Source organism: Misgurnus anguillicaudatus, chromosome 22, assembly GCF_027580225.2.
Source record: "Misgurnus anguillicaudatus chromosome 22, ASM2758022v2, whole genome shotgun sequence".
NCBI lineage: Eukaryota > Metazoa > Chordata > Actinopteri > Cypriniformes > Cobitidae > Misgurnus > Misgurnus anguillicaudatus.
Window position 1 is genome coordinate 45,286,732 of NC_073358.2, and position 14,906 is coordinate 45,301,637.

Consider the following 14,906-nt stretch of genomic DNA (forward strand, 5'->3'; position numbering starts at 1 on the left):
GTCCTCATGCTAAACATAAGCAAAGTGTCAAAAAAGCAGTTGAGCTTGTAACAGAGTATTTCTGAGCCAAACTCACGCCTCCTTTTTCCTACAAGTTTCTGAAAGTTTTTATCAAAGAGGGGTATCCGTTACGACTGATTGACCCCATATTCCTTTTCTGGGCCTTTACCCCCAGAAAAGCACGCTGGCCCTGCACGTCAAGTGAGAGCGAGAACGTGCATTAGCATTGCTTCATCGAGTAGAAGTCACTGGTATCACTGCACAGCACGCGACAACTTTGTTTTAGCAAGATAGTTTGACAAAAGAAGTGTGTTTTTGGATGTAAGGAGAAGAAAACCTTATTTAGCTTTTCCTGTCTTAGGACAACAGTGGATGTAGTTCGTTTTTCCCGGACAGCAACGTAATTGCGAATGAGTTTGTTTGGACTGCTTTACAAAAAAGGCTCAATTTGATGCCGGATTTTCCACTTGTTTACCACTGATGGAGCGGTCAAAACTTTAAAAGACCCCGTTTAGGAGTCACAACCACAGGTGTAAGTAAATCAAAATCTCACGTGTTCTGTTTGCAATCGCGCATAGGTACATATAATGTAAACAACACCAACAACAGCAAACATTTTCGTCTCAGTTAGCATTGTACTACATTTACACCTTTTAAAATGGGCAAATGCAGTAAAAAACACATCAAGAATTACGTTGCTTTTTTATTAAAACAGCAGATAAACAAACAAGGGATTAATTACCAGATAGAGACGTCCTGTTGTAATCGTTGCTCCTGTTCGTCCATTACTGACTCAGTATCCGATTCTGGATCATATGTATATAATGTAAGGCTGGTTATTTTTAAAAAAAAAAACGTTTTTTTTAAGTTTGATTTCTACGGAGCCCCTAAGGGGACAAGGAGTGTGCTCACGTGAAACTTTCGCATGCTCACGTTAAACTTTCGCATGCTCACGTGAAACTTTCGCATGCTCACGTGAAACTTTCGCATGCTCGCGTAAAACTTTCGCATGCTCACGTGAAACTTTCGCATGCTCACGTGAAACTTTCGCATGCTCACGTGAAACTTTCGCATGCTCACGTGAAACTTTCGCATGCTCACGTGAAACTTTCGCATGCGCACGTGAAACTACTGCGTTTACTTTTGCGTGCGCACGTGAAAGTTTCACATGAGCACACAATAGTTTCAGAATTTTTTAAAAAGTTTAGTTTCACGTGAGCTCGTGAGCACATGAAAGTTTCACGTGAGCACATGAAAGTTTCACGTGAGCACATGAAACTTAACTTTAGATTTTTTTTACTCCAAAGACACCTTAAGGGCTCGGTGGATTTCCATCTATGTCAGCTGTGAATCCAAAAGTAGTATCCAAAGCTGGGCGTACTCGTAACTCTTCAGCTCCTCCCACCGCACGCCTTCAAGTGTTTGTCCTTTTCCGCCAAAAATCGTAAACGCTGTTCTTTCTTTTATAAATCTGACAACACGAAAGACTACTCTATAGGGAAGCAAGATTAACATTAGATTGGCAAAAACGTTGTGTGTTATGCCAGCTTATGCAAACGATATGCAAAACAAACCCCGAAGTAAACAATGACGCGAGTTATCGTCTCCAACCTAAATCTCTTTTCTTGGACTAAAACAAACACACAGATTTTAGGCAACAGTTTACTTCCTGGGATCTGTGATGTAGACAAGATCGACATTATCATAATTGCTCCCGCTTTGGACTCACAGCCTGTAAGTTAACTCCTGTTAACATTGCATTGTTACCAAATCTTTCAAACATGGTAAGGAGCGTCACATTTCCTGCTGACATCGGAGGTATTCAGGCCAATCACAACGTACAGATTAGCTGGCCAATCAGGTACAGATAGCTTGTCAAATCCATGCGTTTCAGGAGAGAGTGAAATCTGAAGCTACAAAAATGTACGGAATGTGGAAACTAATGTTTTTTTTAACTATAAACCATGTGAACACACTGCATTATACCAAATACACAAAATAACATTGTTTTTTATCAATAAAATAGGTGCTCTTTAATAGAGATGTCACTGGGTGTATTTTTTGTTGTCTAATTTTGTGAACTAAAGTATCTGAATTTGGGTTCAAATATTACAAAGTTTCCCCATGTGTCACCTATTAACCAAGTTGTGCACCGTTCTTCAGAAACTAGAAATGGATCCATTTACCCACTTCTCTCTTGTTTACTAAACAAGACACAAATGCAGTAAAATAAACACAGATTCAGTCTCAATAAAGATACAACAAAATTATGTGTAAATGAATTCAATGAATTATTTATTTCAAACTCTTTGAATATTCATCACAGATTTAGACCACACCAAGAGTCAATAACTTGAAGATCAAGGGAGACATTGATATTCACATACAAATATATATATACACTGTAGAATAAGGAAATGTGTGTGTGTGTGTGGGGGGGGGGTTTACATCCTCAAGCATGTGCTTTAAAATTGTAGTTACATGTGCAAAATTAAATGTATTATTTCAGGATAAAACTGGCATGATATGGCAACAATCTGCAGGTGTTTGGCAAATGCAATCTAAACTTTACTAGCATGTTTGGACTGCTGCTTGTCTTCTCGTGAATTTGTGTAAAACAGGATTCATGGCAAACCTTCAGCATTTAGAGGGAATAAAAATAAACAGCGATGCAATTTATGCAAATCAGAAAGTGGTCCCACTACTCCATCAGAATAAATAAAGTCCATGCCTAATATTGCAGCGCTAAACGTTTGCATATTTACACGACAGATTTACATAATCATTTACTAAACTCGCTAACGGTTTGAGACGAAACAACAAGATGAATTTAAGAAGATAAAACATTTGATCCGCTTCAAGTGTTTCGCGCTCCCATCTACAGTACAACTAATTATCTGTACAAGTGTCAGAATTCACAACAGTCAGACGGCTAAAAATCTACAGTGCATAGAGATCACCATGCCTTCGCTTAACAAGCACTCCAGAAGGACATATAAACAAAAAAACTGTCATCGTGCGATGAAGGTGTAATGATTTTTAGACGCTCCCTTGTCAATCTGGATCACACAGCGAATATCTTTGATCCTTTAGGAAAGCCTTGATCTAGACATTATGACTGATGTCTTATGACAGCTGTCTCCGTTTATCTAGTTTCTTGGTTTATCTGCAATGATGCGTCACCAAGAGCAGCGATGTATTTTTAAACATTCACATTTATAAACACTATCATTATGTGAAGATTTACACAGTCAGACTGAATTAGTGCAGATTTAGAGATTTTTTTTTACTCAATGTCTCCTTTATGAAATTATCTGAAAATATCACGTTTCTCATAAATAATTCAAAGGATCTGAATAATAAATAAAGAAATGTACTGATGTGAACACTATTTTAGGCTTTACAGAAATGATCACAGACTAAACGACTAAGCGCTAAAATCAATAAATTATTAAATAAAATTAAATAAAATTAAGACTCAAGGGTCATGCTAATAACAATTATTATTAATAAAAATAATAATAATAATAATAATATGCAGGCACACTAGTGCTTTAATACATTGGACAAAGTCCAAAAATGTACACCTTTTCTTTTATTCCTACGGATAAAAGTCACGTCCTGTCGTCTCAAGATTAATACGCAAGTTTAACATATTTGATTGGCAGCTGGCCTGTAAGAGGGTTCCTGCCACTGGAGCACATCCACTTGATTCTGCCATCATCTTCATCACAGCCAATGGCATTTAAATTGTTTTCCAGTTCAACAGAAGATAAATAAAGCTGGCATTTGGGCTGATGGGGTGTATGTTTGCCGGTGGGGCCAATTTGGATGGCACATTTTTCAAAGTGAAGGTGTGTGCAACACAAAAGCGGCTGCTCTCGGTAAAAGCTGTTGTGGATGCAATAAATCTTTTTCTTGAGCGCTTTTGACGTATGATTTAAAGAAGAAAACGCTACAAAAATACAATAGATTCATACAGTCAAGGCCTGCACGCATACACTTCGCTTAACCTGTAACTGCTTTTGTAATGAATGACCGGCAACATCCTCACATCTTGTGTAAACTTCCATGTGCAGCATGTACGGTCTGGACCTTCTATAAAAGCAGGGTTTGTGACTGACAGACAAGTTTTTCTTTACGTTTGGTGAAAGCACACACTTTAGTACACAACAATATGGAAAGCTTCAGTCTTATCTGACAATGAACAGATGATCCTGTCACTGCCTGGCGTTCCATACCCAAGCGCAGCATGTTCTTAGTGCTGCTCCATTTCGCTTCCAGTTGAAATCGGATCGGGTCCTCGCTCGCGCCGTGGCTCAGCATCTCGGCAGCCGGCTCGTTCGTAAATTAGCGACGGGCTCGGCTGTAGCTCGCCATTGAGTCATAGCTTCTGCTTCGGCTGCGTCTGCTATATATAGAGTTCCACGACGAGCTGCGGCTGTAGCTCCTATATGATGAATAAGTGCGACTCCGGCTGCGTGAACGACTGCGACTGAGAGGAAACAGGCGCCAGGAGAGGAGGCTGGAGGAACGGCTGCTGACGGAAGGACTGGGGCGGTAGTACGGGATGGGCCTTTTTCTGGCACTGTAAAGGACAGAAAATAAGAAAATGAAAACAATGAAAGGTATTCTGACTTAAGTGCGTTTTTTTATTAAAATTAACTGATTAGCATCTCCCCCTTATGAAAATTAACCATGGATTTACTAGAGTAAAAAAAACATGGTTACTGTAGTAAAACAATGGTTTTTCTAATAGTAACCAACAGTGTTGGGCGTAACGCATTACAAGTAACGTGCATAACGTTATAATATTACTTTTCTGAAGTAATGAGTAAAGTAATGCATTACTTTATAAATGTAACCATTAATATTTGAGTTACTTTTTCAAAAAAGTAATTTTTTAAGTTACTTTTTTAGTTTAATTAATTTGATAAAAAAATATGTACTGAATTAAATTAAATGTAGTCACATTATGCACTCTATTCATACACGTCTGTGTGGGAACAGTTTGAGTCAGAAACTGAGATGGCAGACCAGAGCTTGACATTTTTGTGATGAAATATGCAATTTCTGAATGCAGAACTTTTCAGTCATAAAAACACCTGCAAGGCCTGAAAGAGATCAAGCCTCTGCCAAAAAAAGTAACGCAAAAGTAACTAAAAATAACGTAAGCATTACTTTCCATGAAAAGTAACTAAGTAACGCAATTAGTTACTTTTTTTGGGAGTAACTTAATATTGTAATGCATTAATTTTAAAAGTAACTTTCCCCAACACTGGTAACCAATACACCAAAAAACAGGGTTACTACTGTTTGTTAATTTTCGTAAGAGCCTCTCTAGTGTTTTGCAGAATCACTCAGACATACCACCCTGCAACCCCCTCCCCCAAAAATGTATTTCAACTTTAATATAATTTGTACATTATTATTGTATATTTGAAGAGTTTGTTCCAAAACGCGATAAATGCCATTTAAAAAATTTTTTACCACCAAAATCAGTATTGTATCAGGTCAGTATTAAAAAGTAAATTCTTAATTTTACGCAAAATCCGATATCTGCTGTGTTATTCTGTCATCTTTTTTTCCAAAACGTGATAAATGACAGTCCTCCTTCTCTGCAGAATGCAATAAATCCACTTAACCAATCACAGCGCACCATTCCACGCATTGTAAACAATAATGTCGCCGCTTTGAATACACACAGAATCCTAGTTTTCCTCATCTACTTTGTACGTCGTGATCAACAAACAAACAAACAAACAAAATAATACTTTGATGGTATTCCTAAACATGTGTTGGTTTTCTGTGGCGGGGAAGAAACGTAAGCCATCAGGGAATCACAAGACTCCCAGAACGAAAAAGGTGGGATGTCTGCAAAAGGCCGATACTTGCTCAAGATCCACCTATCTCCCCCAACAGGGGGCACCAGCAGGACTGACTGATAGCTTTACAGGACACCCGAATAGCTTCTACTGCCTTCCCTACACCCATAATACTTTAACGAAATGACTTATAGCAAACACACATCTCAATTTAAAGTTGCTTGAGTAGTCAAAAATAAAAACAATGCTTTGTTTTTAAGTATAGAAAACTTTTTGTGATACCATTTGTAAAGGTTGTGCGTGCATGTGTGATCTGTGCAATATAGTTAGCTGTATAAAAACAAACCTTGTAATTCTACGGGCTTCCAGGTGGCTGGGGGAATCTCTTCTTCTCTTCCTTATTGGAGAACAAGGTCTTCTCCTGCTGTGCTTTTTTCTCTCGCAAGAACTGCAGTGTCTCTTCCGCTCTCGAAACCTTTTCATGCGCGTGCGAGAGAGATGTGAGCATGCAGGTGCTCAGTTAGAGTTTTTATCAATGGCAGTCATTGTCAAACACAACTAACTATTCTTGATATAACACATTTTATTTCAGGAGAAGCGTACCTGTCTGGTGAGGAACTGAGACTGTGGCAACTGCTTGCGCTAGACAGGCTACCTCTCCGTGAATCCAGCGAATAACTGGATGAACGGGAATATGATCTGTAAATGAGTCGAGGGACATAACATTTTCATTTCAGTCACAGAGTTCTGGTTTCTATAACGAATTGCAGCTTTCCAACGCACCTCCTCCCCGAGGACAGGGATCGACTCCTGGAATAGCGTCCTGAGTATCTGCTTTGGGATGATATGCTTCTGCTGCGGGGTCTTGTTCGATTCCGATATCTATCATACGACGGACTCCGATTCCTATTAGTGGTGAGATGTGTAGGCTTTGTCCTTTCTGAATCCGAGCACCTGCCCATTTCTTCACTGCAATAAGAGGAAAATTATATAAATTCTTGATCATTTTCTTATGTAAGTGCCAGACATGTGAACATGGGCAGAAAGGTGCCCATGTAAGAGAGAAAATCAGAGAAAATTGTTTCATTTATAAAAAACATGCTGAAATCTGAAATGTGACCTTGGGCCAGAAAACACGGATATATTTGTAGCAGTAGCCAACAATACATCGTTTGGGTCAAAATTATACACTTTTATTAATCCTGGGCAAATATTAATTGGGATTAATCGCATACAAAAAAGTGATTTTTTGCATTATATATGAGTGTGTACTGCGTGTAATTATTATGTATATTTAAACATACACACACACATATATACTAATTTCAGAATTTTTTCTATATATATATATATATATATATATATATATATATATATATATATATATATATATATATATATATATATATATATTTACATTTATATATCATATAGAATATATAAAAATAAAAAATATATATATAAACATGTAAATGTTTCTTAAATATATACATGAATCTGTGTGTATTTATATATACATAATATTTACACACAGCACACACTCATATATTATGGAAAAAAAACACTTTTATTTTGTATATGATTAATCGTGATTAATCTTTGCAAAACACTTATTTTTATGCCAAAATCATTAATTATAGGATATTAAGGAAAAATCATGTTCCATGAAGATATTTTGTAAATTCCCTACTGTAAATATATCGAAAATGTATTTATCATTAGTAAAATGTGATGCTAAGGATAACTTTAAATGTGATTTTCTCAGCATTTTGATTGTTTTGCACCCTTATGCTGCGTTTACACCAGCTGCGGTAGAGGCGTCAAGCGCGAGTGATTTCAATGTTAAGTCAAAATGAAGACTGGAGGTCTCGCGGCGGGAATGAGGCGTTTAGTGCGGCGCGGTAGACGCGATTCCGCCTCATTCATGTGTCCATTTTGCACGATGGGCGCTAATTAAAAATTTGGAACTTTGGCAGAAAAACACGCCGCGTTAACCAATCAGGAGCTTGCTCTAGTAGTGATGTGATTACAGAAAGCAAGCGGAGTCGCAGAAGCCCCTCCCATGACGCGAATTTCCACCTGAATGTCTCAATGACTAGAATTTTACGCGTAGCTTTTAAGCGCGAATGAAGTGAGTAAACTCAAACTGTTCAAGTGGCAAACTAGGCGCGGTAGACGCGTTTTGACGCCTCAAACGCGGCTGGTGTGAACCCACGGTTAGATTATAGATTTTCAAATTGTTGTAGCTCAACCAAATATTGTCCTATCATAACAATGCAACCATACATTAATGGGAAGCTTATTTATTCAGCTTTCAATATCAACTTAAACAAATTTACCATTATGACTGGTTTTGTTGTCCATGGTCACAAATAGTCTCATTTAGCAACAGACTACAGAGTAAATGCAACAAGAATAGCATTTTGTATACTAAAAGGACAATATAAAGAAAAACAGTGTTACAATTACCATCCATATTGCGAGTAGTACATTTAGTGTAAAATGTGGATATTATTTATATTACTTTTTTACTTGCTATCTCACTTTAGTAACTGTATCAAGTTGTGGTTGTGTGAATTCAAATGAAAATTTTTTGCAATCTGAAAAATATTTTTTTACATTTTAACGCATTCACACATTACATACAGTAGCCTCACCCTTTGAGCTTGTTGAAGACAGAAGTGTGTGGGGTATTTTCTCTGATCACTGGTTTACCCAGAGAGACATAACTGGTCAGTGAATTGCCTGAATCTGAGGCATTGTCCCCAACTTTTGACCTTGTGATGCCATTTTTACTCGATGGTGGAGAGGACGTGTCATGTCCCGAATCGTAATCTGCATGTCCTTTGCCCTTAATGGACAGTGAGTCCTGGACAATCACCGCTTCAACCCCACAATGCGATGGAGAGACCTGTAAGCAGATGAAACAAAGTTGTTTTCTTTCTAAACGACAGTCGCAATGTTATTAATCTGCTACCTGCATGATGCAGTGTGAATAACCCGTTTCAAAAACACATATGTCCCTACAGAGCACAGAATGGAAATTAATTTAAAAAAATTGGGACGAAAGAAAGATTGAAACACCATGCAAGTCTGTCACATGCGAGAAATTCTAAACGAAATAAGAAGAACAAAGCAAGAACTCTTACAAAAGAAACTAATGAAATAGAGACTGAAGAGAAAAGGTAATAATGAACCAATGCGAATGAAATTAAAGAAACATTAAAAAGAAGAGGAAAAATAAACTACATGAATAACTTTCCAGCTACTTTTATGTGAGAAGAAAGAGAGAGAGGAAGGAAAACAGAAACAAAATAAAATCCCCAATTTCAAAGTATTTTTCTCTTTATATAACATTGAACATACATCACAAAATGAGCATAAGTAAAAACTAATAGGATAGAGTATATGAAAGGGTTGCAGACAAAAGAAATATCTCCATCACTCTAACTAGGTAAAATCCTTGAGAAAAACTAAAACAACATGTTTCTGCTTTAGTCCCCTGTCGGAAGAGATTTTACAGTCCACCAGCGGCCTACAGAAAGTCCCTAAATCTGCGGATAGCATCGACTTACCAATCAAGACTTCCTCCTTAAGTAGGTAAGGTGTAAGAAAAAGGGAAGAGCGGGTGACATAAGTGCATCATTAGAGTGGTAAAGTGCAAGAAAAAGACAATAACCCTCCTCTTCCTTAAATCCAAATTCCAGCATGTGCCTTTTTCTTTACCTTTCTTCTGCATCTGTAGGTCTACTGTATATCATCATTACTTATTTGCTGTTGCGGGCCTGACTAAAAACTGAAATTTGGCTTACAAGATCTACACCCTTGTGCTATAAAATATGAAGTTTCAATAAAATTTTTGTACGTTTCAATGGCACAAAAAGCAATAAAATTCGAGATTATGTTATGGTGAGATCTGATAAACTGTACAGCCCAGTGGTTATTTGTAATGATTTAGCTTTCTGGCTTTGTGTGCAGGATTGATATGTTTAGCATCAGTTTATGAATCAAACACTGGCAGTGCAAAGAGTGCTTTGCTTAAACAAAGAGAGGCCACTGTGAACGAACCAGAGACCCATGTCAGGGGCAACAAAGCAATAAAATGAACATCAAAATATGCATTTTCTCATATGGAGCGTTTTATATAAAAAGATCATGAGATTATCATAGTTCAACAAAAATGAACTTTAAAAACATTTAAAAGTCAGTGGAAGCATCTTAAATAATACCCCATATATGAAAAATATGGTCAAAGAATGGTCCCAAGCTGTCACTGGGGCAGTACCCTTTAAAAAAGTCCTAATATCTGGGTGATTCTCACGAAACCATTGAAACACCACGGCACTAATGATTTTAGCTTTAAAATGTGTAATATAGTAACATTAAAAAGCATCAGAATTAACACAATACTGTGTTCTACCTTGCACAATGTGTGATTTCAACATAAGAATTTATAATTGTACATTTTATCTCATTTTCTGCTGAAATTCTCATTACCGCAATGTGTCCGGCTATGTTTGAACATGCGTTATGTTGTAATTTAATCAAATTAACACAAAAATATTAAGAAAAAAAATAAATGGATGTTTTGCTAGACTACTTTAGATGACAGAAAAAATATTTACTGAATATACATGTATAGTAATAATGAAGAAAAATTAGGAAAATGATGTGTCCATGCCTGATGTTCTTTTTGAGAACAGTTTAAGCACACATACAGAATTTTAATAAAGTTTGATTTTGAGTGACCAAGCACATGGACCAGTTACTTCAAGATGGCTACCAGGTAAGATCATTTTTTTACAGTTAATTTGAAATATTGTCTTGTCAGAATGCTTACACGACATTTTGATTATCATTACCGCAACAGATGCTTATTAAATGTTAATTTAATTAATAGAACCATAATACTTTGATTTTAAATGCTTGTGCAGAATCTCCAAATTATGTTCTTTCAGGTTTGTCATGTCATTTTGAAAATATGTGTTGATGTTTTCTGACTGTTGCGGTAATGAGATTTTTTAGGACTAATTTTTTTAATAATGTTACAAAAAGTGTTAAATGATAAGTAAAAGTTTTTAAATTAATGTTCCCATTTACTCCAGACTTTGTTTTTCAATGTCTGGTGGGAAAAAAGTAAATGTAAGCAATTTTTACATATTCATGCTTGACATTTTTAAAACCAAGATTTCGTGAGAATCAACCATCTACAGTACCATTCAGTATTAGTATACTTTTGTACCTTTGAGATACTAACAAGAACTCTTTAGGTGCAAAGGTGTACTTTTTGAAAGGGTAACACCCCAGTGATCACTTTTTTGGGCCATTTTTTCTTACAGTGCAGAAATAATGACAAACCGTTCAAACCAGGTTTTAATGCATATGCTATAAATTCAATAAGAAAAGATGCATAGTTTTGTGTATTTAAATGTCAGATATCAGCAATGATTAAACCCTGGAAAATGCCATTGGTGTAATGTTAAGGTTACTTGAGAGAAATTAAAGGCGTTTAACATTTTAGTCAACCAGTGAAGTGCACACAAACAAGTGGTTAATCTTCAGTGCTCCATTTTACACTGTAGGATACAAGCAATCCCTAAAGACGTAATTTTGTATTTTAAAGCTCCCGTTCTTTCTGTGTTTTTGAAGCTTTGATTGTGTTTATAGTAGGCAATGTAACGTGTGTACATGTTTCACATGTAAAAAAATGCGGTATTTTTCCACACAATTGACTTATTTGTGTAGCGCTGTTTTCAATGGCCTCAAAACGGTTTGATGTCTTCCTTGTTCTGTGAAGTCCCTCATTCAGAAATACGTAACAAGCTCTGATTGTGGAGTTTGTTTAGTGTGTTGTGATTCGATAGCAGCTTAGCTTAGCCGTTTGAGCCAAAGTTGGTGACTGACGTATTCATGTGGGCGGAGTTTAACCAACGAACTGTTTTACTGACGTCATTAAAGCAGGAAATAGAGGGCTGTAGTCCAAACCGGCCGTTTGCTGTAGGCTTTGAAAGAGGAATTCTATTAAAGAAAATATATCGCCTGGCAGTGAACTTTGAGCTTTATCATTTTACAGGTATTATTTATGCTATTATGGCAACATTACACACTAACTAGGGTTTAAAAAATGGGATCAGGAAGAACGTGACCTTTAAATGAAGGTCACATTGAGTCTATATTCAACTTTCTTACTATAAACAAGATAATGCCAGTAAATTCAACATGTCAGAGCGGATGGAGGTATAATATGGTATAATATCTGACCTTGGACCACAAAACCAGTCATAAGGTCAATTTTTTTATACATAATCTGAAAGCTGAATAAATAAGCTTTCCATTGGTGTATGGTATTGTTCTGGTATTGTATGATATTGGTGTATGGGATGTGCAGAGATACAGATATTTGAAAATCTCAAATATCTCACAAAAAAAGTTTTGATATATTTACAATATAAAAAGTATAAAATATCTATGAAACATGATCTTTACATAAAATCCTAATGATTTTTGGCATAAAAGAAAATTAGATATTTTTGACATGATGTATTTTTGGGTATTACTACAAATTAAGAGTTTGGTTCCAAAACGCGATAAACGCCATTTTTAAATAAAAATTAGTTACCACCAAAATACATTTTTTTGTATCAGGTCAGTATTAAAAAGTAAATTCTTAATTTTATGAAAAATCCGATATTCGCCGTGTTATTCTGTTATCTTGTCTCCCTTTTTCCAAACCGTGACAAACGGCAGTCCTCCTTCTCTGCAGAATGCAATAAATCCTCTAAACCAATCACAGCGCACCATTCCACGCATTGTAAACAATAATGGCGGCGATTTGAATTCACACGGAATCCTAGTTTTCCTCATCTACTTTGTACTTCGTGATCAACAAACAAACAAAAACAAAATAGAAATTTTGATGGCATTGATAAACCTGTGGTGGTTTTCTGTCGCAGGAAAAAAAAACGTAAGCCATCAAAATCTAATAATTTAAGTGAGAGGCACTCGGGTGAAGGAAAAATGGCGGCTGTTGCTTGTTCTCACACGACAGCATCAAGCTTCTGTCATGCTAACACACTGACCCCAGAGGATCTTTTGAAATACTTTCCATTATTTTACTCAAAGTCAACAAAAATCGAGCAGTACCAAAACATTTTACAGCTGATCGCTGTCAAAAAAGTTCAGCAACGATGTCCCAAGGATGACAGCAGCAATGAGAGTGTTCTTAATACGACAAAGTAAGTGTTTTGATTAATGCCATTAATGTTTATTTTTTTAATCAGTGAATACCACTAGTCAACTAAATCAATATAACATGGCAAAGATTAATGCACATTTATATATTGATTCAATAGATTTATAGCATTTTGAGAATAAAAAATTGTCATGGACTAATTGCATTTTGTGGAAAAAAATAATCAGTTTTTAAAATAAATCTTTAAAAATCAAATCATGGATTTGATTTTTTAATGTTATTATAACCTAAAGCTGCTATGTGAAAGTTTGTAACAGAAAATTTTGGTTTTCATCTTGTCACTTTCTTGGTATAGATTTTTTTTACCCAAATTATTCTAAATGGATTTATTGCGTTTTAGTACCAAACTCTTCAAATATACCCATGCGACTTAAGACTAGTTTTGTGGTCCAGGTTATAGGTATAATATGGCTGTATAGTATATTACGAGAAATATACTACATTCAGCAGTTCTCTGGGAACATGTTCTTTATTAAGATTAAAGTGTACTGAGTGATGTCTGATGTGTACCTAAGTGGATGTATTTAGAGTGTGGAAGGTTGTGTGTCATTTTTAACCAGTATAATTACTGAGAGTGGAAAACACTTGAAAACCACTCTCATTCAAAAGTTAATTAACGTAAGTTTAAATTGTGGTTTAAGCATGTGTGCAAAATGCAAATGTGTTAAAATGCTGTTCAATATTAGCCTTACTTATACCACAAAATAAAAGACTTTGCGGTTAACTGCGGCTAGCTTAAACCCAAATCCTACCCACAGTTATTGTAAAAAAAACTGAGCAACAAACAAAATGATTCACAATAAATGGTTCTCCATAGGGGGTAAGACACATGCCTACAAATGCATTAGTCTGACAGATAAGTGTAAAATAACTTTGCTGTTCGTCTAAGCGCCCATCGGTGAAAAAATAAATCAATGGTTTCAAAAAGGCCTTAAAAACAAAACAGGAGTTGGGCACTGTAAGTGCACCAGGTATCCATCAGAAACACTTACAGTTACGGTGCTCGCAGCAAATCGGCAGCAGCACTTAGGCGAGATTTTATTGGTCAGCTTGATTGCCGACCTGCGTGTGTCGCCTCTGTGATCAGCTGACGAATGACCGTCTTCTGGGAAACTAGAATTATCACTGTCTTCAGATCTATATGAACAAAGCATATTAAATCAAAGTCAAAGGGTTTCTAGATAGTCAGGTCAAGAAAAAACGAATATATATTTATAGTCACATTAAATACACATACGCATACAATAAAAACACAACGGCCGTAAAAAGGGAAATTGTGACGACAAAGGTAAAATCTAGATAAATCACGAATAAGTTATCTTTTAATTGGCAGTGAGCTGAGGAGGGCAGTGCTTTATACTGTAGGTTAGCATATGATAAATGTCACCATCTGAATCACACTCTGAAATTGTAAGACTGAGGTTAAACCAATAAGGCCATATACTGCTCAAAATTGGGGTGAATGTTTGTGTCCATACATAGGTGTGATATATATATATATCTACATATGGTGTGATATATATATATATATATATATATATATATCTACAGTACTGTCAAGTATTTAGGGAAAGCTCCCCTTCCACTTGAGCAAAAGCAGGCAGCTGCAGGATCTCTTAAACCTAAATGAAATTAAATCCTAATTTCTCATTCTAATCAAATGACTTCAGGACTTCAGTCTCCTCAAAAAACTCAGTAAGGGGATTTCGAAGTGGGCTATTGACACAAAATTTCCACCAGATGTAGCCATCAAGCCAAATATTGAATTTATAATATAGAAATCAGAACATTTAAGTATACAAGTTGAGTCATAATAAGTAAAGTGAAAT

General features: G+C 36.1%; 1 protein-coding gene across 1 annotated transcript in view; it reads right to left on the bottom strand.

Moving 5' to 3' along the window:
* Window positions 1-4,131: 4,131 nt before the first annotated feature.
* The window catches only part of srrm4 (serine/arginine repetitive matrix 4), a 77,592-nt gene continuing 66,817 nt past the window's right edge, over window positions 4,132-14,906 (bottom strand). Inside the window, exons 8-13 of the mRNA XM_055198555.2 lie at window positions 14,070-14,214; window positions 8,483-8,736; window positions 6,609-6,794; window positions 6,429-6,524; window positions 6,172-6,300; window positions 4,132-4,588 (exon numbers count right to left, since the gene is read on the bottom strand). Of these exons, the coding sequence (XP_055054530.2) occupies window positions 4,351-4,588; window positions 6,172-6,300; window positions 6,429-6,524; window positions 6,609-6,794; window positions 8,483-8,736; window positions 14,070-14,214 (1,048 nt within the window). The 3' untranslated portion in view covers window positions 4,132-4,350. The remainder of the gene's footprint in view (window positions 4,589-6,171; window positions 6,301-6,428; window positions 6,525-6,608; window positions 6,795-8,482; window positions 8,737-14,069; window positions 14,215-14,906) is intronic.